At 51.4% G+C, this 26446-nt stretch overlaps 1 protein-coding gene across 7 annotated transcripts in view; it reads right to left on the bottom strand.

Moving 5' to 3' along the window:
• Nucleotides 1-14517: 14517 nt before the first annotated feature.
• Trak1 (trafficking kinesin protein 1) overlaps nt 14518-26446 on the bottom strand; it is a 105254-nt gene continuing 93325 nt past the window's right edge. For all 7 annotated transcript variants that reach the window (XM_038322408.1, XM_038322407.1, XM_038322406.1 and 4 more), the window contains exons 15-16: nt 18395-18497; nt 14518-15494 (exon numbers count right to left, since the gene is read on the bottom strand). In XM_038322408.1, coding sequence (XP_038178336.1) covers nt 14735-15494; nt 18395-18497 — 863 coding nt within the window. In that variant the 3' untranslated portion in view covers nt 14518-14734. The remainder of the gene's footprint in view (nt 15495-18394; nt 18498-26446) is intronic.

Genomic DNA, 26446 nt, shown 5'->3' with positions numbered 1-26446 from the left:
ATATTAATTGATTGCTTGTTTCATCTTGCCTACTAGGGTACCAGTCCCATAAGAGCAGGGATTTTTCATCTGTTTTATCTAATTTACATCCCTTATCATAGTCTGGACTCACTAAATATTTGTATAATGGGTTAGTCAGCAAAGAGAAGTTCTCAGGGTCCCATCCACTAAGGTTATGGATTGGCCTGAGAAGCAATTTTATCAGAAAAGTAAACACACACAGGGATGTGATCAAGTCCTCCCAACCAAGCCCAGGAAGTTGGGTGACAGAGCACTCCAAAGTGCACACTCTCCTTCCACTCCAGAGTGCACCCTCCCCTTCCACTCCAGAGTGCACCCTCCCCTTCCACTCCAGAGTGCACCCTCCCCTTCGCCTCCAAAGTGCACATTCCCCTTCCTCTCCAGAGTGCACACTCCCCTTCCACTCCAGAGTGCGCGCTCCCCTTTCTCTCCAGAGTGCACCCTCCCCTTACACTCCAGAGTGCACCCTCCCCTTACACTCCAGAGTGCACGCTCCCCTTCCCCTCCAGAGTGCACCCTCTCCTTACACTCCAGAGTGCACGCTCCCCTTCCACTCCAGAGTGCACGTTCCCCTTCCACTCCAGAGTGCATGCTCCCCTTCCCCTCCAAAGTGCACACTCCCCTTCCCCTCCAGACTGCATGCTCCCCTTCCTCTCCAGAGTGTGCCCTCCCCTTACACTCCAGAATGCGCCCTCCCCTTCCCCTCCAGAGTGCATGCTCCCCTTCCACTCCAGAGTGCACCCTCCCCTCCCCTCCACTCCAGAGTGCAGGCTCCCCTTCCCCTCCAGGGTGCACCCTCCCCTTCCACTCCAGAGTGCACCCTCCCTTTCCACTCCAGAGTGCATGCTCCCCTTCCACTCCAGAGTGCACCCTCCCCTCCCCTCCACTCCAGAGTGCAGGCTCCCCTTCCCCTCCAGAGTGCACCCTCCCCTTCCACTCCAGAGTGCACCCTCCCCTTCCCCTCCAGAGTGCATGCTCCCCTTCCACTCTAGAGTGCACGCTCCCCTCCCTCCACTCCAGAGTGCACCCTCCCCTTCCCCACCAGAGTGCACACTCCCCTTCCACTCCAGAGTGCACGCTCCCCTTACACTCCAGAGTGCACGTTCCCCTTACACTTAAGAGTGCATGCTCCCCTTTCTCTCCAGAGTGCACGCTCCCCTTACACTCCAGAGTGCACCCTCCCCTTACACTCCAGAGTGCACCCTCCCCTTACACTCCAGAGTGCATCCTCCCCTTTCACTCCAGAGTGCATGCTCCTCTTCCACTCCAGAGTGGACCCTCCCGTCCCCCATCACACACTCAGTCCATTTCTTCTGCTCTAGTCAAACCCAGAAAGGGGCCTGTGGGATGGCTCAGGGAGTAAGGTTGCTTACCACCAAACCAGATGATGTGAATTCTGTCTCTGGGGCCGCCCACAGTGCACAGAGAGAATTGACTCTTGTGGTCTGGTCTCCACAGACTCTGCACCATGTGCACATCCCAACACAATAAGCAAATGGATTAATATTTTTCTATTGATTTTCTAAAGCTGAAAGTATTGACACTATCATAGGAAAAAAAGAATTCACTGGTGATTTTTAGTGGGCTTACTCAGTGTTAAAGATGCAGAACTGTCCAATAGATGCTGGCACAGGTCTGAAATCCAAGCTACTTGGGAGGCTGAGGCAGGAAGACTGTGAGTTCAAGGCATCTTAGTGGTACTGTGTCTCAGAATAAAAAGTAAAGAGAAAGCCAGAGATGTAGCTAAGTAACAGAGCATTTGTCTAGTATGTGTGAGGTCCTGGGTTCCATCCTCAGCAACAGACACATACACACACATGGACACACGTTGACACACACAGACACATACACACACATGGACACACATTGACACACACAGACACATACACACACACATGAACACACATTGACACACACAGACACATACACACACGCATGAACACACATTGACACACACAGACACATACACACATGGACACACATTGACACAGAGACACACACACACATGGATACACATTAACACACACAGACACATACACACATGGACACACATTGACACAGAGACACATACACACACATGGACACACATTAACACACACAGACACATACACACATGGACACACATTAACACACACAGACACGTACACACACATGGACACACATTAACACACAGAGACACATACACACATGGATACACATTAACACACACAGACACATACACACACATGGATACACATTAACACACAGACACATACACACATGGACACACATTAACACACACAGACACATATATACACGGACACACATTAACACACACAGACACATACACACACATGGACACACATTGACACACACACACATACACACACTGACACACATTGACACACACAGACACATACACACACACATGGACACACATTGATACACACAGACACATATACACACATAGACACACATTGACACACACAGACACACACACATGAACACATACATACACAGACATGTACATACACAGACACATACACACTCATACACGGCACACACAGTCACATACCCCCCCCACTCACACATATGTACACATACAGACACATACACACACATGCATGCATGCATCGACATGAGGGGTACATTTACTCATTCAATCCCTTTAAAGATCTTTAAAGGCCCCAAGAGTTCTGGCATCTGTGAAATCTGACCAGCAGCATCTACTGATTGTCTTTTCCAAGGAGAATTGAATGTCTCACGGTACCTTGTATGCTGGCGACATGGTGGGCCCCCTGAACAACATGAACAGTACATTTCGAGGCCCTGAATCTTGTTGACATCTTAGAATGTGTCGGTACTTTTGCGTTAGTGGGTTACCAGCCTGGTAAAGTCTCCACAAGTTTCAACACACCTCTTTTGGCCTTGCATACATCATTCTGCTTGCGAAGAATAAAAACAGACCCTTGGCCTCCTTTCTGGCACGTGTCCCAGTGACCAGCCAAGAAATGGTAGGGCTTATCCAAGACCACAGTCACCAAAATCTTTGGTGGGGGAGTGAGAATCAGTACACACTGTGCACACATGCAAAATCATCTAGAAACAAACTTATATGGCAATGATATCAATAAAAGAGGTGCCTAGGGTTTTAGGGAAGCTCATCTGTGGGTGTTTCCAAAGCATACTAACTCGGGGAGACCCATCCTGAATGTTGTGGTATCAGCACATGGACTGGGATTCCAGGCTGCATAAAAGGGGGAAGGGAGGAAGCTGGGAAGACACTTCATTCCTCCTCAGCTTCTCAGTCCACTAAGATGAAGCCTCCCCCCACCCCTCCCCCAACACCTTGCTTTCTTCACTGTGACAGACCACCACCAAATATATCCTTGTTGGTGGATATTTGCTTACAGCCATGAGAAATGCAACTCTGGAAGTTTGAATAGGAATGGCTCCCATAGGCTCATGTATTTGAATGCTTAGTCACCCAAGGAAAGGAGTGGGTGTGGCCTTGTTGGAGGAAGTGTGTCACTGGGGGATGGGCTTTGAGGTTTCGAAAGCTCGAGCCAGGCCCAGTTCCAGATGTAGAACTCTGAGCTACTGTCTGCCTGTGTGTGCCACCGTGCTCCCCACCATGCTCCCTACCATGAGGGTGGCCAACCCAACCTCTGAAACTGTAAGCCAGCCCCCAATGAAATGTTTTCTTCGTAAGAGTTGCAGTGGTCACAGTGCCTCTTCACAGAATTGGAGCACTGATTAAGACAGTGACCAGCGTAGAATCCAGTAACTGCTGCCGTGAATCACAACCCTACAGTGAAGCTCTGTAACTTACAATGCAGAGAAGAAGACAGCGCCCTGAGGGGATGCTTACTTGTACTTCCCAGGTTGCTGATGTTTCTTTGTTGAGGCCATGTTGGGGGTCTATAGATCTCCCCCTCTGTTATCCAAGCAACTAAAATTTTAAGATAATTCTGTACATGAAATTATATTTTTAATGAGTCATTTTTTCATTTTATTTTTGAACTTTTAACACAATCGCTAAAAGACCCGTGAACTTGGGAAGATCATCCAATCACTGGAAAGAAAACAAAGATTGCTGTTAAATAAAATGCTTTCTGTAGAATTAAAACCAAGAGGGGAAAAAGAAAAAACCCAAACAACTGTTCAAGATATTTTGAAGACAACTTGGTAACCATGGTTACCCCTAATTAGCGAACCAGTATCTTCTGCCTTCCAGATCTGAGCGGAGGAAACGTGAAAGGGAAAACAACTCCAAAAAAGTGAAAATGTTAAGTTCTGTTCAGCGCATAGAATCTTGTGTTTAAAGCATAAAAGCAGGGTAGAGAGTTTGCTGCTCGCGAGCTGCCCCCCATTCTCCTTCACTTTGTGTGCTACTCCCTGCCCCACAGGGAGCTGTCACCCCAACCTGGGGCATCTAGAAAGTCTTCTTGGAAGAGGTGACACCAGGAGTCGGGGTGTGGGAGGAGAGGTGATGATCTCAGAACCCTGACTGCCAAAATCGGGCTGTGCCATAATCTGCGTCAACTTGACGCAATCCTAGAGTCACCTGGGAAGAGGGACACTCGACAATCAGGCTGGTCTGAGAGGCACTTTCTTGATTGATGTGGGAGGGCCCAGCCCACTGTGGTTGGTGCTGATTTGTATAAAAATGGTAACAAAGCAAGCTGTGATCGAGTAAGCGGTTTCTGCTCATGGCCTCTGCTTCAGCCCTGCCTCCAGGCTCCTGCCTCAGTTTCTCTCAGTGATGGACTGTAAAGGAAAACAGAGCCCTTCCTCCCCACGGTGCTTTGGTCATGGTGTCTACCACCCCACTAGAAAGGAAACTAAGCCAGGACAGAAGTCTGAACAGCTCAAACTCCTGTTCTGTGCTGGACAGAAGGAAGAGGGCACTCCTGATTGTCACACTGGTCACAAGCACCCAGCAGGAACTTAATTACCTGGATTGGGACTTGAGCAGAAAGGAATTCTGCAAGAGAAACTGTCAGGGTCTAATCTAATTTTTTAAGAGATGGAGAATACACACATGCACACACACACAAGCATGCACACACATGCAAGCAAGTGTGCACACACATGCACACACATGCACACACACATGCAAAAACGTGTGCGCACACACAAGCACACATACACACACACAAGCACACATGCACTCACATGCATGGATACACACATGCGTGCACACACAAGCGAACATGCACACCATGTCCACACATGAGCTAACACGCACACCTGCCCCTGGAGTCTTCCTGTCCCTCCCTCAGACCATCTTCCACCTGAACAAGCCTGCAGCTGAGTCCAGGAAGGTGAAGACTTCTGAGTCTCTGGGGCTTTCTCTGTTTCCAGGAAGAAAGTTTGCATCTACAGCTACTGAAAGAACAAGCTGGCTTTCTAGTCCTCTCTGGCCACAGCAGACAGACAACGTGGTAATTGTTTGACTCTATCTGGGAAACAAACATGGATGTGGAAGCCGGGTGACCTGATCTTTGACCTGCACTAGAACCCTCTGAAGCTGTTGTTTATTTTTTCCATGTGTTTATTAAAATACTATTTACTGGTCTGGGAACATGGCTCCATGGGTACAGTGCCTGCGGCATTAGCACAAGGACCAGAGTTCAAGTCCGCAGTACCTGTATAAAAGTGGAGTGAGGTGGCCTGAATCTGTGACCACGTGCTCAGAGGATGGGGACGGGCAGAGCCCATAGCTCTCTGGTCAGTCAGTGCAGAGCACTGGTGGGCGTTAGGGCCAGTGAAGAGACCAGGCACCAAAGTCCAAGGTGGAAACTAAAGGTGATGACCTCTGACCTCCACAGGTATGTGCTCATGCTCCAACATGTAATAACACATGTGTATATCACATGCACAATAACAAAAAACACAGCTGTTTCCTAGGATGCCTGTGGTCCAGGCACACACTAGGATGCTGAAGCGAGCCAGAGCCTCTGTGTCTGAGCAGGTCTTGAGCCGACAATCCTGACTTCCCTGCTTCCCTGTGCATCCGCGTCATGCTAGGAAGGACACATGGCTTGGGTCTTTTTGAAATGAAAACTTCTCCACCCCCAACAAGGAAAGAGGTCAGGTCACCTGAGGTAGTATGTGGTGGGTGAGTGTGACCTGGGTGGCAGAGAAATTAAATCATAACCCACAACAAGGCTCTGATTTCAAAGGAGGGACTATAGAGAATTGTGGGTTCTTACTGGGGATTGGACCTAGGACCTCGTGCATGCTAGGCGAGCTTGCTAGCACTGAGAGACCCCCCCAAGCTAGAGAACACGGGTGCTGTAAGACTGACAAGGAAAAGGGGACATTGGGATAGCACAGTGCAAATAATGGCAGGAATCAGAACCCTACTTCTGTGGGGCTCCGGGAGCAAGGGACCAGGTAGGGAGCTGATAAAACTGAGATGGGTGATGATGCAGGTGTCACGGGTGATGCAGGTGTCATGGGCGATGCAGGTGTCACGGGTGATGCAGGTGTCATGTGTTGTCATGGGAGATGCAGGTGTCATGGGTGATGCAGGTGTCATGGGTGATGCAGGTGTCACTGGTGATGCAGATGTCATGGGTGATGCAGGTGTCATGTGTTGTCATGGAAGATGCAGGTGTCATGGGTGATGCAGGTGTCATGGGCGATGCAGGTGTCATGGGTGATGCCAGTGTCATGGGTGATGCAGGTGTCATGTGTTGTCATGGAAGATGCAGGTGTCATGGGTGATGCAGGTGTCGTGGGCGATGCAGGTGTCATGGGCGATGCCGGTGTCACGGGTGATGCCGGTGTCATGTGTTGTCATGGGAGATGCAGATGTCACGGGTGATACAGGTATCATGTGTTGTCATGGAAGATGCAGATGTCATGGGTGATGCAGGTGTCATGGGTGATGCAGGTGTCACTGGTGATGCAGATGTCATGGGTGATGCCAGTGTCATAGGTGATGATGATGCTGGTGTCATGGGTGATGCAGGTGTCATGGGTGATGCAGGTGTCACTGGTGATGCAGATGTCACGGGTGATGCCGGTGTCACGGGTGATGCCGGTGTCATGGGAGATGCAGATGTCATGGGAGATGCAGATGTCATGGGCGATGCCGGTGTCATGGGTGATGCCGGTGTCATGGGTGATGCAGGTGTCATGTGTTGTCATGGAAGATGCAGATGTCATGGGTGATGCAGGTGTCATGGGTGATGCAGGTGTCATGGGCGATGCCGGTGTCATGGGTGATGCCGGTGTCATGGGAGATGCAGATGTCATGGGAGATGCAGGTGTCATGGGTGATGCAGGTGTCACTGGTGATGCAGATGTCACGGGTGATGCAGGTGTCATGGGTGATGCCGGTGTCATGGGAGATGCAGATGTCATGGGTGATGCCAGTGTCATAGGTGATGAAGATGCAGGTGTCATGGGTGATGCAGGTGTCACTGGTGATGCAGATGTCACGGGTGATGCAGGTGTCATGGGTGATGCCAATGTCATGGGTGATGCCGGTGTCATGGGAGATGCAGATGTCATGGGTGATGCCGGTGTCATAGGTGATGAAGATGCAGGTGTCATGGGTGATGCCGGTGTCATGGGAGATGCAGATGTCATGGGTGATGCCAGTGTCATAGGTGATGAAGATGCAGGTGTCATGGGTGATGCAGGTGTCACTGGTGATGCAGATGTCATGGGTGATGCAGATGTCATGGGAGATGCAGATGTCATGGGTGATGCAGGTGTCATGGGAGATGCAGATGTCATGGGTGATGCAGATGTCTTGAGAAGGGGCAGCCTAGAGCTCCAAAAAGAATGCACCGCCTGGATGTTATTCCTGCAACGAGGGTTGTGGTGGCTGTTGTATGCCACTACTCCGGGAGAGACACAAACAATTGTCTACTCATCTCCAATAGGAGATAGGGAACCAACAACAGACGGAATAGCACCGCAGTCCAACTTGGAGAACCAATGAATTTTATTGGTCAGTTACAGAAGCTTAAATGACTCAATGGCAGTGCATCACCAAAGCTTCACCCCAGCATGGTGGTGACAGCTCCCAAAAGCTGGGAGCCTGGAGCACACTGCACAGCCCACAGGCCGCTCAGCAGTTGGCGAGTGTCCTCTCCAGGTGGCTCAATTGGCCTGAGCGTCTTCTAGCCAACTAATCTTGTCAGAGAGCGACTTTCAGCACTCTGGAATTGTAGAAATTTGATCTGATAAGCCAATGGTTTTGCGGATTGGGGAGGCTTGACCCCATGGGCGTGGTCTGCTCCAGAGGTACTGACTGGATAAAATCAGGAGAGAAGAGGTGTACCACTCTCTTGGGAGGTGGAAGAATTGGGAGCAAGTGCTCGTGGCTTGGCTGAGGTCCCCCATCCCTCCTTTTTTGTGAGCGAGGAGGTGAGGTCCCTCACCCCCTATTTTTGGGAATGAGGAGGCTGGAATGGGAACAAAGGCAGTGTAGCAGTCGGGCCTGTGGCAGCGTTGCAGCCTCGGTCTTTATTGTGAGCGTACTTTATTGATTGGCACCTATTAATAAACCTGGCTTGATCACAGAGATCCCCCTCTTCAGTCTTTCCTACTTACATACTGGGGAGGGCAGGTGTCTAGTGAATCTGTTCAGCTTCAGGGACTTCCTGAAGCTATTGGGAACTTCCTGTTCTTCGCCTCCTTTTAGAAGCCCCATTGTTTTACCTCCATATAAACATCCCATGCTGAAGCTGAAATATCTGTTGCTTCCCTTCTGAAATATCTTGTTGTCTCCCAGGTGGGAACCGCAATGCAACAGTGACATCCTGTGGTGAGAGCCACAGTGGAAAACCGCGCCCCAGCAGGGTCTAGAGGGCTAATGAGCCAGTGGCTGAGGCAAGAGACCAGCTTCAATGATGCCCAGCGGAGGTAGAGGCTGTAGGCTGAGTGCCTACAGCCAGCTTGATTTTCTCCACTCTTAATCAGTTCAGGGCCCCTGCTTAGGAAATGGAATGGTGCTGCCCATAGTGGGTGGGTCATTCCATATAGATTAGCTTAATTAAGACACCACCTCTTCACGTACAACACGCACACGGGCGCGCACACACACACACACACACACACACATGCACACAGGCACGCACGCAGGCACGCATGTACGCACGCACATAGGCCAACCAACTAGATAATCCCTCAATGAGATTGTCCTCCCAGGTGATTCCAGGTGTTGTCAAGTTGACAATTAAAGCCTGGCTTTAGGTTGGCTCATGTCCAAGGTGGGGTGATGTCTTAATAACACATAGCATTTTCGAAACTAATTTTAAGGTGCTTTCTGGATGATCTAGGTGTGGCAGGAAGGTGCGTGACGTGTTTCCTCCCGATTGTATTCTGCTACGCTATTTTTCGCTGTTGTGCTTCTCCTGAGCTCACTTGGAGAATTTACACTGGCCTCGTGATGCTCCAAGCAGGAGACTCACTTAGCTGTACTCATGAGCACATCTGCTGCCCCCTCCCACCTGCGCTAGAAGTCATCTGGATCCCCAGGGCAGCCTGGGGCTGAGAGAGCTCAGAACACCTTTCAAGAGCTGGAGGGAGAAAGCCCACTGATGAGAGGTTCCCCAGCCTTGAACCCAGGCAGAACAGGCGCCTGTCCTTAACTGCTTTTCAGTGGCAGTGGAAAGCAGTCAATCTTGCGCTAGGTCTCCAGAGCCCGGGTCCGCGGGTCGTTTTTTATCTCTGAGCGCCCTCTACCGGCAAGGAAGACAAACTCCCCTTAGGCTATGATGGCCCCCAAGAGCTCAGAAATACACATCATTTTCTCGTCCCGCCCTTTATCTTAAATTAATCCCTCTTATACACTTCCCGGAATTCGTATTGACGCGTCCCTCTGCCGGCCTTCCCCCAGACGGTTCCAGGCTCTGAGTGCGGGACTGCCGGAGCTGTGGGGAGGCCTGTGACTATTTTCTTTGATCTCATCCTCAAGGCCTGCAATACACCTGCCTTCCCGCTCCCGGGCAGTACATGGTACCGAGTCCTGACTTCTCTGTGGGACCAGACACGCTTTTGTTGAGATTCATCTGCTGTCATCTCTCCTTCCCCACTGCTCGGTGGAGTCCTGTGTGGGGCTGTGTAATATCCTCCTTACCCGCCCCAGTAAAACTAGACCATCTGTCCATAGATCCTAAGATTCATCCCCCAGGCTATTCCCATAACCTGGGCCTCAGACTGCCGGAAAGATGAGGTGTATCGGTACCCAACGAATAACATGTATCGGGACCTCTCTTGCTCCTCCCTTTCCTTGTCTGCTACACGAACCTCTACTCAGTTCCTGTCGTGGTGACCGGCTAGTGAGCCTAGGAGGGAACTGGACAGGGTAAGCATGGACTGGCAGGGAAATGGGGAAAGTGACCCAGCAAGCTTCCCCTCCAGGTCTGGTTACACAGCAAACTGTGTGCCTAGTCTTTTCTTTCCTCATAGCTAAAAACCAAGAACTTGACGTCTTTGTTTCCTGATTCTGGTACGGACTCTTCAGGGTCATTTGTCCTCAGGCGGAACAATCTCAGCTGGGGGCAGAACATGAATTTGGGACAGGTGGGGAGATGGGAGTGGGAGAAGTTATGGAGTTGCCAGTGAATGGTTAAAATATATTGTATGCAATTCTCAGAGGATTGAGAATTACTTTTTTTTTTCCAATACAGACCTGTGGGCCCTACTCCGAGGGTCCCTGTGCTACCCAAAAAGCACACTGACTTACCATGAGCGCTTCCTTTCCCTCCAGGCTGCAGGTGACAGGGGGTTCCTGTCCCACAGCTGGGGGCTCTGATAACGAACCCCCTCTTCTTGCATCAGTATGTGGCTCAGTGTTTAACGCTAGGGAAGAGAGGAGCCCAGGGCGGCACCCATGTGGCACCAGGGCCCCTGCCATCCCCCCATGGTTAGTCTCTGTGTGGTTTAAATGTGAGCTGTCCCCAGTCGGTCTGTGTGCTTGAACACTTGGTCCCCAGCTTGTGACTCTCTGTGGGAAGGTTGTGAAGGAGTCTTTAGCAGGCGATGCCTCGCTGGAGGAAGTATGTCACTGGGTACTGCTCGTGTGGCTTGCTAGTTCAGTCTCCTTGTCTGCCAGCACAGTGACCAAATGCCCCCAACAGTCCTGCCATGTCCTTCCCTTCTGTGATAGGCAGACTGTATTCTCCTGAGGTGCAGACCACAGTAAGCTCACCCCACCTTAAACTGCTTCCTGTCACTACTCAAACACACCCTGCCCCTCACCAGCTGCTCCCTCTGCTCAAACAAACGTTCCTGCCTGCCTCGGATCTCACATGCGAAAGCCTCTCCCTCCCTGGAGAGGCTTCTGAGTACTGCTAATCCAAAGCAGCCCTCTCACCAGCTGGGCCCCTCCTGTTCTGTGGGAGCGACTACCTTCCCTAGACAGATAACTCCAATAGAACAGGGGCGTTTCTCAGCAGCACCCAAGATGTTGCCTGTCTTAGTTAGGGTTTCTATTGCTGCAGTGAAACACCGTGACCACAAATTAAGCTGGGGGAACGGTTTACGTGGCTCACACTTCTCCATCACTCTTCATCACTGAAGGGAGTCAGGACAGGAACTCAAAAACAGGGCAGGATCCTGGGGGCAGGAGCTGATGCATCAGCTGTGGAGGGCGCTGCTTCCTGGCTTGATCCTCTGTCTGCTTTCTTGTAGAACCCAGGACCACCAGCCCACGGATGGCACCACCTGCCATAGGCTGGGCCCTCTCCCATCAATCACTAATTAAGAAAATGCCCTACAGGCTTTCCTAAAGACCCATCTAATGGAGCCGTTTTCTCAATTAAGGTTCCCTCCTTTCAGATAATTTTAGCTTGTGTCAAGTTGACATAAAAATGTCCAGCTCATTGCCCAACACTGGTAAGTGCTCTAAACCAACCCCAGAGTGTCTACTGTCCCTCCTCACAGATTCAAAAGGTAAAGACCCCCAAAGACAGTTAAGTGGCTTTCCCCAGGGTCATCACTACCAAATGGTGGGAACTGACATTCATGATGCCAAACCCTCAGTGTCCCTGACTAGCACTCATGATACCACACCCCAAATGTTCTCCACAGTGTCCCTGAACTCATGACTCCCGTGTTTACCTCCCTAGTTTATCCTTCCTCCTTGTACTTCCTCCATCTCGATTGGTTCTTATGTCTTTTGGCAGAACTCCATGCAAGGAGACTTGACACTACCCACCTGGTGATTCTCTTCGTGATGTGCACACCAGTGTGGGAAATCACCTACAGGCAAGGTTTCTTTTCGTTCTATGCTTTACTCGTAAAAGATGAGAATCAGCTCTGTGACCGACTATGGGGGGCTGGCTTGTGGAAGGATGTGTGTGTCACAAGGTGCACACAATGGAGCAGCAGCAGGCAGTCCTGAAGAGCGCACTGGGGTCTGGCTGGGAAATTGTCGGGAAAGGATGGGAGGGAGGGAGTGTGTGAAGTATATGCCTTTCATTTGCTGTCCCCAAAGAGCCAAACACCGTCAACTCTTCAAGAGGCTAATCTCAGAGAAAAGCTACGAATCAAGGCAAAGAGCGTTCACTGCTCCAGCAGAGGCCCTGAGTTTGGTTCCTAGTACCCGTGTCAGGGGGCTCACAACCACCCAAGACTCTAGCTCCAGGGGATCCACTCCCCTTCTGGCCGCTAAGGGCAACCATATTTAGGTACACATCACACACAGACACGCTAAGTGAAAGACAAGTCTCCAGACTTTGAGCTTGTTTTATTGATATCCATTAGCGAATAAAATTCTGTTGTTGATCTTGATGCATGACAACTCACTGTTTGGTAGTGGTTGTTTAATGTTGATCTCCGGTTTGTTAACTACACTAAGCATCATAACCTCTAATGGGCCGGTTTTCACACTGGTGTTGCCAGTGCCGATAGGTGGTTCCTCTGCATACATGACGTGGTCCGTCCAAAGGCGTGGTTGTCATCCTCCTTTGCTCGTCTGCCTACTGCTTCACAATACATTCAAATGGAAAGGTCAGCTACGTGGAGTGACCGCACACCCACAGCAGCCAGGAAAGCAGAAAGCATGACGATCGGCACTCCCGTGTTTGAAATAGTGGGACTGAAGCTTGCTGCTTGGGGACCTTCTCGAAGCATCCTTGGTGGATATAAGGCGACCCTCACTCCATCCAAGAACACATCTTTTGCTGGGGGGGGGGGGTCCATGTGACAATTGCTTGTCACAGGTGATCATGTGACACACAAACATACAGTCATACTCAGATAAAAGTAAATAAATATGATGCCTGGGGTGGGGATCTCTCTCTCTCTCTCTCACACACACACACACTCTCTCTCTCTCTCTCTCTCTCTCTCTCTCTGGATGGAGCGGGAAGGGGAGGAGGCATCTGATTAAAATATAGCACACACAGATAATAAATAATCGTCCGTAACCGAGTGGGTGACAGCAACAGGCCTAGGCCGCTCGATTCCTCTTGCTCCTTCCATTCATAAGCACCTCTGAGTTTTTTCCTATGGGCAGAAATGGGATGAGGAGACAAAGGGCTTGGGGGCCGGGAAGAAACTTATTCGTGTTTTCAAACAAGAGGATAAAAAAAAAATGTGGTGCATGCCTTTAATCCCGGCACTTGGGAGGCAGATGTAGGATCTCTGAATTCAAGGCAGCCTGGTCTACAGAGTGAGTTCAGGACAGCCAAGGCTACACAGAGAAACCCTGTCTCAAAAGACCAAAAACAAACAAACAAAAAGAAACCATTGAATGACTACAGAGCTCAAACATCCTGCCTGAGCTCCCTTCAGAGTGGAGAGGGGCCAGCAGTCATCAAACCTGACCAACCTTGACCCAGGATGTGATGTTTCCTCCACTGTGTACAGACTTAACAATCTTGTCCCCTGTCCCTTTGTTCCTACTGTTTACAGTGATAACTGGTCATATATCAACCTGGCTGCGACACTGGGTCCCAGAAATAAGCTACATTATTAGCAAGTTAGTGTGTGTGCCATTTGCATTTTGGCGTCATAGAACCACCAAGAGAAATTGTCAGTACTGAGACTTCCCTGCTAATAAAATTTTTTAAAATGGAAAAAAAATCAGTCACATAGAACATAGAGGGGCTGCCCGATGGCGCATCGGAGTGTCAATACATTCTTTTCTGGTCAGGTTCTGAGCCTGACAGCTGATAACAAAACACAGGGTGACTTCGAGTCACATCCAAGAATGGATATTCCATCAGAGCGGAATAGTGCAGATCTTGAAGAAGTTGGACCACCTACAAACAGAAGAGCAATTCTCTGACGGTGAGCAGCACTGTCGGTTGGCACAGGTGGACTAGGAGGCCAGTGACACCCAGAATGGGGATGCATTGTGACCTGTGCCACGTGGCGGCTATGGTGTGCAACTCAACAGTCTTATGCAGAATTCACCAGATTCCTATCCATGGGATAAGAACACACTTGGGAATCTCAGTGCTTCTTAAGAGTGAAGAAGAAAGGAAGGACGCCACCTTCCCCGGGGTGAGCTCGGGTGACATCATGAGAGCATAACCTTGTAGGCAGATTGGAAGAGAGCAGATGCAAGGTCCCCAAGGCCCGTGTACAAACAGTATGAAGTTCTACTCTCCACCCCCCACGAGGCACAAGGTTGATTTGTCTAGCTCAGGAGAAGTGGACCTCAGAGGAGAAAGGGTGCCAGTGCTCCGTGGGGGACAGGAGACGAAGAGCAGACAGAGGGCACTGCTGGTCTCCTGGGGGGCAGCGGTCCCTGGCCTCACCGCAAGCTAGTCTGTTTGGGGAGCTTAGCACCCATCAAGATGCCCGAGGTGAGGATCACGGGGGCTCTCATCTGGACACTGGATCCAACCATGGTGGGGAAGCTGCGGTTCCGCCGGATGCCACTGGGGCACCCCAGAGGCAGGCCCTCAGGGACCAGGCCCCCAGGAACAAGAGCCTGTGCTGGCCCTGTGGCTCCACAGAGGAGAGGTGCCTGCTCCTCAGTCAACGTGGGGATATGTGCGCGTCCTGAGTTCACCACTCTGGCCACCCCGAACCTCCTGACTTTGTCCACAAGGTTAAGGTTGGAGACAGACACGTCCGTCTGGCTCTCGCTGCTCCTCACAGGTCTCTTCGCCCGCACGTCCCTCAGGATGGAGCTGGCCGGCTTGGAAGCCAGGAAGTTGTAGGGAGGGCTCGTGCACTTGAACTCGAAGGAGGGCGGTGAGGCCACGGGTGTCTGCATAGGGGAGTTTGGCGGGGTGGATGGGATCACAGCCATTCTAGGGGTATAGGGGTAGAGGAGGGAGCCCCTGCCAGCTCTGTCCCAGCTCTGGGGGTCGTACACGGCTGCGGAGATGCCTCGTTCCTTCAGTAACCACACCAGCCCCAGGGACGTGCTCATGGTGGTCGTGGATTCCCGGGTGTTTGTGAAGGACTCGGCCAGGCTCAGTCTCCGGGGGGTGCACGGCGTGGCCACTGGTGTGGATTTCAAGTGGCCAGTGCTGCTACAAGCCGGAGCTGGGGCTGAGTTAAGGCTGAAAGAGAAAGGGGCTCGTCATTCATCAGAAAGGTCACAGGTGTCTGTAGAAGGGTCAGTGGCCCTGCCTCCTGCAGTGTGTGCAGGAGTCTGGGGCAGGAGAAGGCACTCCGTGCCCTCAGGTCCTGTCTGCATCTGCTCCTCATTTCTTACGGAAGGGGTCTGCCTTACACAAGACTGTGCTTCAAGTTCACAGGAAGCTGCCCCCTTTGCTTATCCCTGGAAGGTGCACAGTGCTGTCTCCTCTGTAGATAAAGACATGGCTCCAAGGCCAGCTGTGGGCTTACTCAGTGTCTCGCTGGGCTAGTAAGTAGACCGTCCTGGATTTGATTCCATGAGTAAAGTGGCCTCACTGTGTCAGGACTGGCAGCAGACCCTTCAACAACTAAAGCACCCCAAACAGTTCTTTCTGCAAGCCTTGATCTTCCTGAGGTGCAAATCAGAACTGCAAGTGTGTGCTTGCTGCTGGACAGGAGAACCGGCCACAGCACAGCGCAGCACAGCGCAGCGAAGCACAGCGCAGCACAGCACAGCTGGTCCTCCACCCCTTGCTGCTCTAGCCCCGTTTCCTATTGCCCAAACCCCTGGGGATATAGCAGCGTGGCAAGGGCAGAAGACAAAGCCACACCTCACATGGTCAATCTGTCCAGGCTCTGTAACGACACCTGAATGACTGCAACAGGAAGCTATGCTCATTCACCATGGCCTGTGGATTGGAGACTTTGAGATCACAGCATCTGCCACACAGCTCGGAGAGCCACCAGGACACAGGGGAGCGGGGGGCAGTGCGCTGCTCACAAGGCTGGCTTTTAGGGAGCTCTGCCCTGCTTCTGAGGGCAGAGGGACAGAGGACAACCTGCTGCCACTACCTCGTGGCACCCACGTCGGTGGCTGCCTGCTCTGGGCTTCAGCTGGAGTAACAGGCCAACTGAGGAGTCTCCAGGACTTAGACACAGCGACCTCTCCCCAGGAGACCCCACCTGTGGGTGGTCTACCCTACGGCTGATGGGCACAGGGTGGGAGTCACAGAACAGGTCATCTCACACTAGCTCAGGAGGGGACTCTGGGAAGTGGGGGACACTTGCTGAGACCGCAGCAACTCCTGGGGCTGAAGAGGTGGGTTGTGCAGAAGGCACAGGGAAGGTTTTTGCAAACGCTGATTGCTGCTAGAAGGTGAGGATGTTCTAGCTAGAAGGCTTATTGGCACAGCCATCCCCAGAAAGGGTTTAGGGTTTTTACTCCACTGCATCTCTTCCTGACTCAGGCCGTCAGCGCCCTCTTACTCCGCACTTCCAAGGCTTTTCCGGTCCCCAGGGCGACCACATGGGACTTCTCGGGGAAGATATACTTGAAGGCAGTCTGAGGCCTATAGCGTCAGCCAGAAATACACATCTAGTCCCTCAGCTGCACTGAAGACATCCTGTGACTTTGAAAATAACCTTTCCTAAACAAAGTCAGGCCTGGAAGCCAGCATCTCCCGGGGCAGCAAGGGAGACAGAAACAAAGCAGAAATCCAGGGATCCCATTGGGTGAGACCTTTGGTTAGGCCTTCGTTAGCGCCGACACTCAGCTGGGTTAGAAGTGATGATGGCCAAGGCCATGTTAACCCGGCACAACCACAGAAACACATCGAAGCCTCTGTCCCCGGGTTAGTGGCAGCCACACTTGCACACACAGCTCCTTCGGCGTGGCCCTGCAGGAGCAGGCTCCGTTGGCCGTGTGCTCACCCCCTGCCTTGCCCGTGGGCTCAGACTCTCTGCCCTACATCTCCTCTCAGTTCAACGGGGCATATGGCTGCTTCGTCGTCATCCTCACCAGACCTGCGGAGAATTATCATAGTTTAAGGTGCTCCTCAGGGTGCTTGCTCTCTTTGATCTGGCCCATCTCGCCTCCCTCCCTGCCACTATCCATTAACTCTGTGATCTTGTTAGACTGTGTCACACAGAAAGTATGTGTGTGGGGGGGGTCACTCTCCTGTGTTGTGGAAACCATTCTCCCGTAAGGCAGGGAGGGGAGCCATGAGGCTGAAACCAAGTCCGACAGACCAACATCTCTCCAGATGGTGTGCCGAGGAAACCAGCCAGAGCAGGCATGTGACTCTACGATAGAGGTTTTTGACGCTGGCCATTAGGGTTTGGCTGCGGTGAGTGCTTCCTGGAGTCTGTTCCAGAGCGGGTGAGGGCTTCCACAGAACTCAGCAACTCTGCCGTGAAGGAACTCCACGCTCCACTGGCAAGCTTTGGGACAACCATGCTGGTTCATCCCTGGGGCCTGCAGGAATGTTGGCTTCAGCCAGGAAAGTCCTAAGAACCCACACTGAGGACGGTGACAGTGGCTTTCCCAAGTCCCCTGCTCGATCTGAACAAACAAGGTTCAGAAAGAAAGAAGGGACCCAGAATGGGCAGCTACAAGCGCTTATACTGGCTGGACTTGACTCTGTCTGTGATTTTGCGGGTACAGGAGTACATAGAAGCCAGAGGTCAACCTCAGGTATTGTTCCTTAGGCACCCTCTACCTTGTGTGTGAGGCAGGGTATGTCTCTCTGGCCAGGACCTCATCAAGCACCCCGGGGTTCCACCCACCTCGGATCACAAACATGTAGGTGATGGGGATCGAATTCAGGTCCCTGTGTTGTAACTGGCTTATTTTTCCTTCACAGGGTCTTAGTATACACCTCTGTCTGAGCTGAAACTCACTAAGTAGACCAGACTGGTCTTAGACTCACAAGAGATCCACCTGCCTCTGTCTCCTGAAGAATGGGATTAAAGGTGTGTGCCACCACACCTGGCTTGGAGTTGGCCTTCAAATGAACCTCTTAACTTTATCATCATACCTTGTGACAAAGGTCATTCCCCAACCAGCCCCACTCCCACCCGCCCCAGAGCTATGACCCCTTACCTTGGCGTGACCCGCGTGAGCTCATCTGAGGGGTGCAGGATGCGGCAGGTGGTGAAGGTGAATGTGGAGTTGGTCTGGGACATGCACTTCCCAGGGTAGTGCGCTAGATCGGGAGAGGAAGGAAGGAGAATAAACACATTCCTTACACCCAAACCAACCATGACGAAAGATAAAATCCAGCACGACCCTCCACAGGCGGGAGAGGCAATGAGCTACCTTGTGAACTGGATCTGGGCGAGGAAGTGGAGACACCGATGTTCTGAACTGAAGGCGGTGGTCCCTCACAAATAACCATGTTTTTGAGCACTGGTCTGCAGAGCATCGAATCCCAGCTTCCGGCCCAATCCAGACAGGGTTCCTCATCAGAGTTCTTGGGGCAGTAGTGGATCCAGCTCCCAGGGGGTGGGGGAGGGCCAATGGGCCTTCATGGACACCTCGGGGCTCAGGTCAGTTTCTTCCAGCACTGTGTGCTGTGTATTTCTTTTCATTGGCAGGTAGGTGCCCAGAGCTCTGCCCAGAGGGACAGTGGAGAGGGCAGGGAGAGGTGCTGGGTACCGGGAAGCAGGGCAAGGTTAACGAAGCTCCCTTTTCTGCTCACACAAAAAAGGGCTCGGGGAAGCTGGCTCCACTACTGTCCACCTGCGATGGTCATGGTAGGAGGTGGCCTTAGCAGCCCCAACAACAACGTCAGGGACTTCCAGAACCCACTCTGGTCTGGCACGCCCATCCCTGCCCCCTACTCTGGCAGCTTCTTTCCCACGGTCTCTAGGATTCCCATCCGAGACAAGGTGCTTGCCTCTGGCTTCTCTAAGCGTTGTTGTCAGGGCAGCTGACGGCCAAAGTTGGAGCAAAGCAAATCATGGGCGTGTAAGGATCATGGGCGTGTAAGGATCATGAGCGTGTCAGGATCATGGGCGTGTCAGGATCATGGGCGTGTAAGGATCATGGACGTGTAAGGATCATGAGCGTGTCAGGATCATGCACCAGAAGCCAGCGAAGGAACAGGGAGCCGTCTACCAAAGACATCATGATTGTCAAGGTCATCCTAACTCATAACTTGAACATGGTGGGGAGGGGGGAGAAAAAAAACAAGTATGTGGGGGGGTGCATGAAAACACATGCATGACGGCGTCATGAGATGAGCACCCGCCCCACTGCCCAGCCAGCCCTGCAGCAGCTCAGCCCCTAGAGGCCTCCTGGGAAGACTCTAGACTTCAGAGACCAATAAACTCAAAGGCTGTGAAACTACTAGAATCTTCTTGTGGCAAGTTTTCTCTTGGATTTGAAAAGGAAAAAAAATCTGGCTGTGTCTTAAAAGAAAACCAGAAACCAAATGAAGCAAACAAAATAATAATAATAATAATAATAATAATAATAATAATAATAATAATAGAGAATGGTTTGGAGACACAGACCGAAGGCGGGGGACAAATCCAGAGAACAGAAATCGCGACGATGGTCAGAGAGAGCAATGCTGGCAGCGTGACCTGGCTCTGTGTCCACAAGGGCCAAGTGACACCGGGTGGTACCCAGCACCAGGACCTCAGGCAGAGCTTTAGTGGCAGGCACAGAAGGAAACACAGCAAATGAGACATGAAAATGGCCTTCATGGGGACCGGAGAGACAGCTCAGCAGTTAAAAGCACTGCTTGCTCTACCAGAGGTCCTGGGATCAACTCCCACACCCACATGGCAGCTCACAGCTGTCTGTAGCTCCAGTCCCAAGGTACCTGACACCCTCATGCAGGCAAAACATCAATGCACATAATTTTTTAAAAAAAAAATTAAAAAAAAGAAAAGAAAAAGAAAAAAAGAAATGGTGTTCGTGAAGCAATGGCTTTAGCACCGGACGTGCGCAGCGGTTCCTGGGCTCAGGCAACTGAGAACATGCTACAGAGCACCAACAAAAATGGACCAAGCTATGGAGAGCAGGCAACCGAACAATCACAAGTCTTGGACAGTGACAAAGTCCAGGAATAAAAACAACAGGAGGCCTGAGAGGAGGGAAGACAGAGACGGAAAGGAGCACACAGATCGTTAAAACACAGTGACAGTAGGTGGCAAGGCGGGATCAAATCATACGTGCAGCCCCCTTTGCACATGTGGTCAGAATGTGCACCTGCCCCTCCCCACCGCTAGGGGTGCAGTCTCCGAGAAGAACGTTTTAAAGATGGAGCTGAGCCATTGGGAGTAAAGCCCATCACATCCACGTGGATTTGGGAGGTAAGAGAAGGCTGCTAAAAATCCACATCCCCACTCCCCAGGAGCAACGGACAGCGCTGGAGGCCAGGAAAATTGATTATCTGAAGAGCCAAGCCAGAGGTTTGTCCCCTCCACAATACCACTGGGATGACGGGTGCTCGGCTCTCGGTGTCACCATGGACTGCCGGGACGCAGCTGCGCCTCCCTTCCTTGGGGCACAACATAGAGACAGTGAGTTTCCCCACGTAGGGCTTTCCGGAGCCCTCCTGTTTGTCCCAGATGACTTTAGGAAGAGAACAAGCTAGACATGGAAACAGGCTCGTCAGAGTCAGGGCTTGGGTTCAAAACTGAGCTGCCAAGACCACACTGCACACCAGAGCCCAACTCAACTGCAAGTTCAAACTCTGTTTTACCTCATGGGCTTCCTTTTGAGGGTACACAGGGAGGGCTGTCTTGGGGTGACTATTCCAACTTCCCAGTGAACGCCTTATTCGTGTCTTGGCCCGACTGGAGGGCTTCGAGCACCAGGGGGGACGGACAGATGATGACCACAGCCAAAGGTTGAGTGGCGGTGGCGGGTTGCAAGCATTGTTCGAGGTTACTTGCTAGCAGCTAAGCAAGTTAGGCCCTTCCAGCGGAGGATTCCTGTGCTAACTTGGGCTTTGTGCTCACTAAGATGATGGCCCACTCTGGTTACCTGACCGCACTTTATATGGAAATGGATTTTCCTTTCATTCAACAATCCTAATCCTTACGCTTAGGTTGTCTCTCGCTATAGGTTTTGATGCTGATACAAGAACTGGTAAGTGCCATGCTTTGTGTAAGCCCATTGGAAACCTGTCCTTTTCTGAATGGGGATGGAGGAGGAGAGGGTGGGGAGGAGGACAGGTGGAGAGGACCAAGGGTAAACTGGTTGGTATGTAAGATAAATGAAAAAAAATGTTATTTAAATAAATAAATAAATAAACTGGTAAGGTTTAAAATTAAACTAAACCTTGGCTGTCACAGACTACAGGTGACTGCAGGTGACAGGTATGCCACAGGCAAACACCCCCATGGCCAGCTGTGTTAGTGGGCAGGGTAAGCTGAGGCTAGCCTGCTCTGCTCCTGCTTGCTCATGTGACCTGTGTGCTTCTGTTTGGAGAGGAGGCACTTGGGAAAGGGCACTACCTGCTTGCCTACCGCTAGGACCCATGGTAGGCCATCCTGATACAGCCCTGCATCTCCACAGAGTTGGGTGGTTGGGGAGGGGAGATGCTGCATAAACCAGGGTGGCTGTTGCCCTGCAGAGTGAAGCCGCCCAGGGCTGTTGTCTCCCACAGCTCAAAGTACTGAGAACCATGGCCAGATGCTCTGCTGAACCAGGGGCCCTGTAGGGACTTCAAGATGACTGGGCAGCCACATTTGGACATAGGCTTCATTCAGCCCTTTCTTTAATCTATCCCCTGGGGAGGGCAAGCTGGGTGCACTGGAGTAGCCATTTCCCTCCTGAACAACACCCTGGAAGCCAATGCGCACATGCAAAGGCATCGAAACCTGTTGTTGCAACTAGAGTCTTATGCTACAAACCCAGGCAATTTCAGACCTTTGAGAAACTCTGGCCAAGCCACCACTCAGCGATGCCTTGTTTTGTTTGGAGACAGGGGCTCGTGTATCCCGGGCTGCCTGGATCTCACTTCTGATTCTTCTGACTCTACCTACCAAGTGCTGGGATCACAAGTGTGCCCCACGACCCCTGGTTTATACAGTGCTGGGGACAGAACCTAGGGCGTCATGCATGCTAAACAAGTGTTCTATCCACCAAACCACGTCTTCAACCCAAGATGGGTTTGTTAAAGATCGCATAAATAACTTCTAAAATGTCAAAACCTTTTTTTAAAAAAATGTATCTGAGAATCTTGAAAAAGGGACCCCATTTTTGCAGGGCACAGAGTTCCTTCTATACTCACGTTGTGGGAAGCATGCATGCAGCTGGGCTGAAAGAAATAGTGAACCCCCACTTTCTTTTTTTCCCCTCCATTGGGGACATTGTCACACTGGTTTCAAGTGAGACTCTGCAAAACTTATTTTGACATACAGGCTAGCCTTTGAATTCCTCCTGCCTCAGCCACCTGAGTGCTGGGATGACAGAAGACCCCACCTTGCCAAGATAAAAGTGGTTCTAAACTATTAATTGTACTTTATTGGCAAAAGCTTCTAAGCTCTTAGCTTCTGGCTTCCCTTCGTTTCCATTTTCTGTGCTTCTTGAATGTTTCTTTTACACAGCCCTAGTCTGGTCCTGTAGCTCTGTGAAGACCCCTGGCTCCCAGTCCATTACACCCCAGTCTGGTAGGTTTTCTGGAAAGCTCCATTGTGGAGACTGAAAAGAATTATAAGATCTTTTTCTGATTCTATACAACTGACTTGGAACTTAACAATTCTATTCTCACCATAGTAAACTGTTGTCTGTTTCGTCACAAACGTATGTCTGAATTAGGAGATGAACCACTTCACAACATCCTGCAGAGAGGGCAGGGATAGCTTTTCAGTGGCTCTGAGGTATCTTCTGGAGGAAAGGACAATTCTAGAACATGGTCAAACTGTCAGGTGGGTAAATGCAAAACTCTCTCCAGATCTTTTTCTACCAACGAGGCCAGATCCCACGCCGCTGGCTCCTCCTCCCTTCTGGGGCTGACCCAGAGAGGCCAGGAAGGATCCTTGCCTGCGTGGGCGGGTTAGAAAGTATGTCTCCCATTCTCCTCAAGGGGGAGGTTGTCGTCTGTCTGAACATCCCTGTGTGCTCATCTAGACCCCTCCACGTGAGCAGAGCCACCAAGATGCCTCAGCAAGCCAGGCACAGTGCTAGCGTCCTGGAATGGAGGCAACTCCCGCAGCGTGGAGGTTGGACACAGTTGGCTCTGCTCTGCAAGCTGTAGTGAGGGACCAGCCTGCACCGACCATTTTCTAGGAATCGGCCCTTCCATCCTAAGTCACAGCTCTCCCTCCAGGTTGCAGATGACCGGTTCTGCTCAGTTCACCGAACGCTCTTAGAAAGAGCCCAGGACTGTTTTTTTCTTAGCACGTCCTGACATGTGGGTGTGAGCAGCACTCAAGGAGGCAGAGCCAGAGCTGGTAAAATGTCCCATCCCGTGGGAGGCATGGAAAGCACTTCCCTCTATGGGCCAACTGTACCGACCTTCCTTTCCGAACTCAGTGGCCATCTTCGTCATACGAGCTATGTGGCCCCTCTTCTGTGGAAAGCCGTGGGCTGAGTGCATCACAGACTCGGGGAGAGGCTTGCTCCCAGGGGGCGCCCGCTCTGTGGCTGAGCTAAGGAATGCTGCACTGGCCAGACTTCTTCCTCTCTGCCGTGGGCTATTCCTTTGGTTCCTCCACTCCACAGAAACCCCAGAGCACAGCTCAGACCTGTGCTTTGGATAAGGAAGCAGCAGAAAGGCTGTGTCCTGTCCTCTCTGCCTCTGGTGGTCCTGGGGATTGAGGTGTGGGAGAACTTCTGGGGTCTGTTTTGAATGGGTGGGGTTTTCAGGGTCTACACTGAGGCCAGGATCTCGGGGTCCAACTGTGACTCGTGTGCACTGTGGGGACACAGGTGGATTAGGCGTGAGCCAGTCTCGGGGTACGAGCTCCATGTATGCAAGTGACAGACAGATAAAATGACTTGTGACTTCATCTCTGGTGCTGGTTTTAATTCCACCTTTACCCGCCCCCTCTGGGTCCTCAGGAGAATTCATCTGAGCTTCATCTTGTAGCACATGCCACCCAGCCAGCTGCACGTGGGCGTAATTAACCCTTTCCATCACGCAGGTTGTCCCCAACCATAAATTAAAGGAGTAATGGTAGGACCAGGTGATGTCTATCCTGAAAAAAAATGTGCTCCCTATGTTAATTCGGAACATCAAACAATCATTAAAATAAAGTAAAACTATGACCTAAAGGTTTTTTGCAATAGTCCATTTAATCTTCTAGATCATTTACAACACAACAACATGGAACCAGCCTTCTGAAGACACGGGATTAAGGAAAAGAATCAAAGGATGCTTCAAAAGACACATTAAAGTTACACTAATAAAAATGTCTACTAGGTGAGTCTTTCCACTCTTCCCCCCCCCCCCCCCGTACCAATTGTAAGGAAGACTGTCAACTGCCTTCTGCCCGCTGGGAGCTCAGGGGTCAGTGCTGGGCCAGCAGGGGCCAGGCCAGCGGGACACAGATCCCAAGACTGTGGAGCTCCAGGTCCTCCCATGGAGACCCATCAGCCTCTAACCACCGTCCCCCACCCCTGACTGTGTATCATTTGGGGTATCCAGCATGACTCGGGGGGGGGGGGTAAACAGAATCTCACACTCCCATGCCTGACAGCAGAACAGTACTGTCATCTCAGTGGAGAAAGCCATTGTTCTGCATGGCTCTGCATGGCTCTGCACGCCTTCCCTCTGCATGGTGCTTCCAGAGAAGAGCTTCCCGCAAAGAAAACAAGCTCTAGGGAATTTGCCCCTAAGCAGGGACGCTGTTCCTGACTGACACCGAGCAACTGCTTAGCTATGCTCGGGGACACACCTTGAGCTTGACCCTTCTATAGTTTCTGCTCTGCGTGTGTCTGGCTACCTTCAAATCAAGTCGCTGGGCGAATGTACTGGAAGGCTCAGCAAGGGGTAGAGCATTAAGCCAGAAAGGCCACTGTCACAGGAAGGGCAGAGGCCGCTGTCACAGGAAGGGCAGAGGCCACTGTCACAGGGAGGGCAGAGGCCGCTGTCACAGGGAGGGCAGAGGCCGCTGTCACAGGAGGGGAAAGGCTGGGCCTTCAGTCCTTATAACCAAGGCTCTCACCCTCTGACCTTGCCCAGCTCTTGGTGCAATGATTTTATTCCTTTCTGAACAACTTCCCCCAAAGCAGCTGGAGTGCATCGTTCATCTTCCAGGACGGGCACCCCAGCTCTGGGAAGGCTCTGTGTGGCCTGACTCCTTTCCTCTTACCATGACATTAGCCAGACGCTGGTGCTGCCTGCCTTCACATGGGGCCCAGCGTGGACAACAAAGGGAGACTCGGCTGCACTTGCTGTCCTGTCCTTTGGTTTTATGTTCTTGAAATAGAACCGCACTATATAGCCCAGACTGGCCTTGAACTTGAGATCCTCCCACCTCGGGTTCCTGGGAGTTGTAGCGCCCCAGGCCTAACTGTGCGGCTCTCACAGGATGAGTGCTCCCATTCCCCTATACCCTGCACTTGGTAGACATTTTTGTGATGACGCCTCTAAAGCTGGTCCAGGCCATGCCTCCTTGACCACAGCTGTCTGCAATTAATCTGGGGAAAGACGACACCACCCAAATCCTGCCTTGGACTTCATGGCAATGCTGTGGCTTCTACAAATTAAAATTATGAACCAGAAAGATAAATACCCTTTCTTTCCATTTAGTGACCGAGGGATGTCATGAGGATGATGATATTGGGGTCATTCATCTTTTCTCTTAACCCTGAGTTCTTTGTCTTTCCGTGACAATGAGTTAGGAGGCCCAAGTACAAAGTAATTGGAACATACGGGTACCTACACAAGGCCCCAGAGGTCCTAGGAGCCCTGAGCACAAACTTCCCATCCCAGTGCAAGAGGTTTGTGGGATACCCAGTACACCCGAGGTCATTGCTGGTACCTGTGGTGGGACAGGGCCAGAGCACCTAGCATCCTCTTTGTAAGAGCTGAATGACATCTCTTAGGGTGTATCTGGTTAAAGAGTATCACTAAACACTTATAAAAAAACCCATTTTGAATACATGAAAGTAGCAATACCCTTTGCTGAAGTTGAGCCAGGTCACAGAGCTGACAGGACCTACCAGGCACCATCTAAGTAATCCCTG

Source organism: Arvicola amphibius, chromosome 3, assembly GCF_903992535.2.
Source record: "Arvicola amphibius chromosome 3, mArvAmp1.2, whole genome shotgun sequence".
NCBI classification, from domain to species: domain Eukaryota; kingdom Metazoa; phylum Chordata; class Mammalia; order Rodentia; family Cricetidae; genus Arvicola; species Arvicola amphibius.
This window is presented reverse-complemented; position numbering and strand designations above follow the sequence as displayed.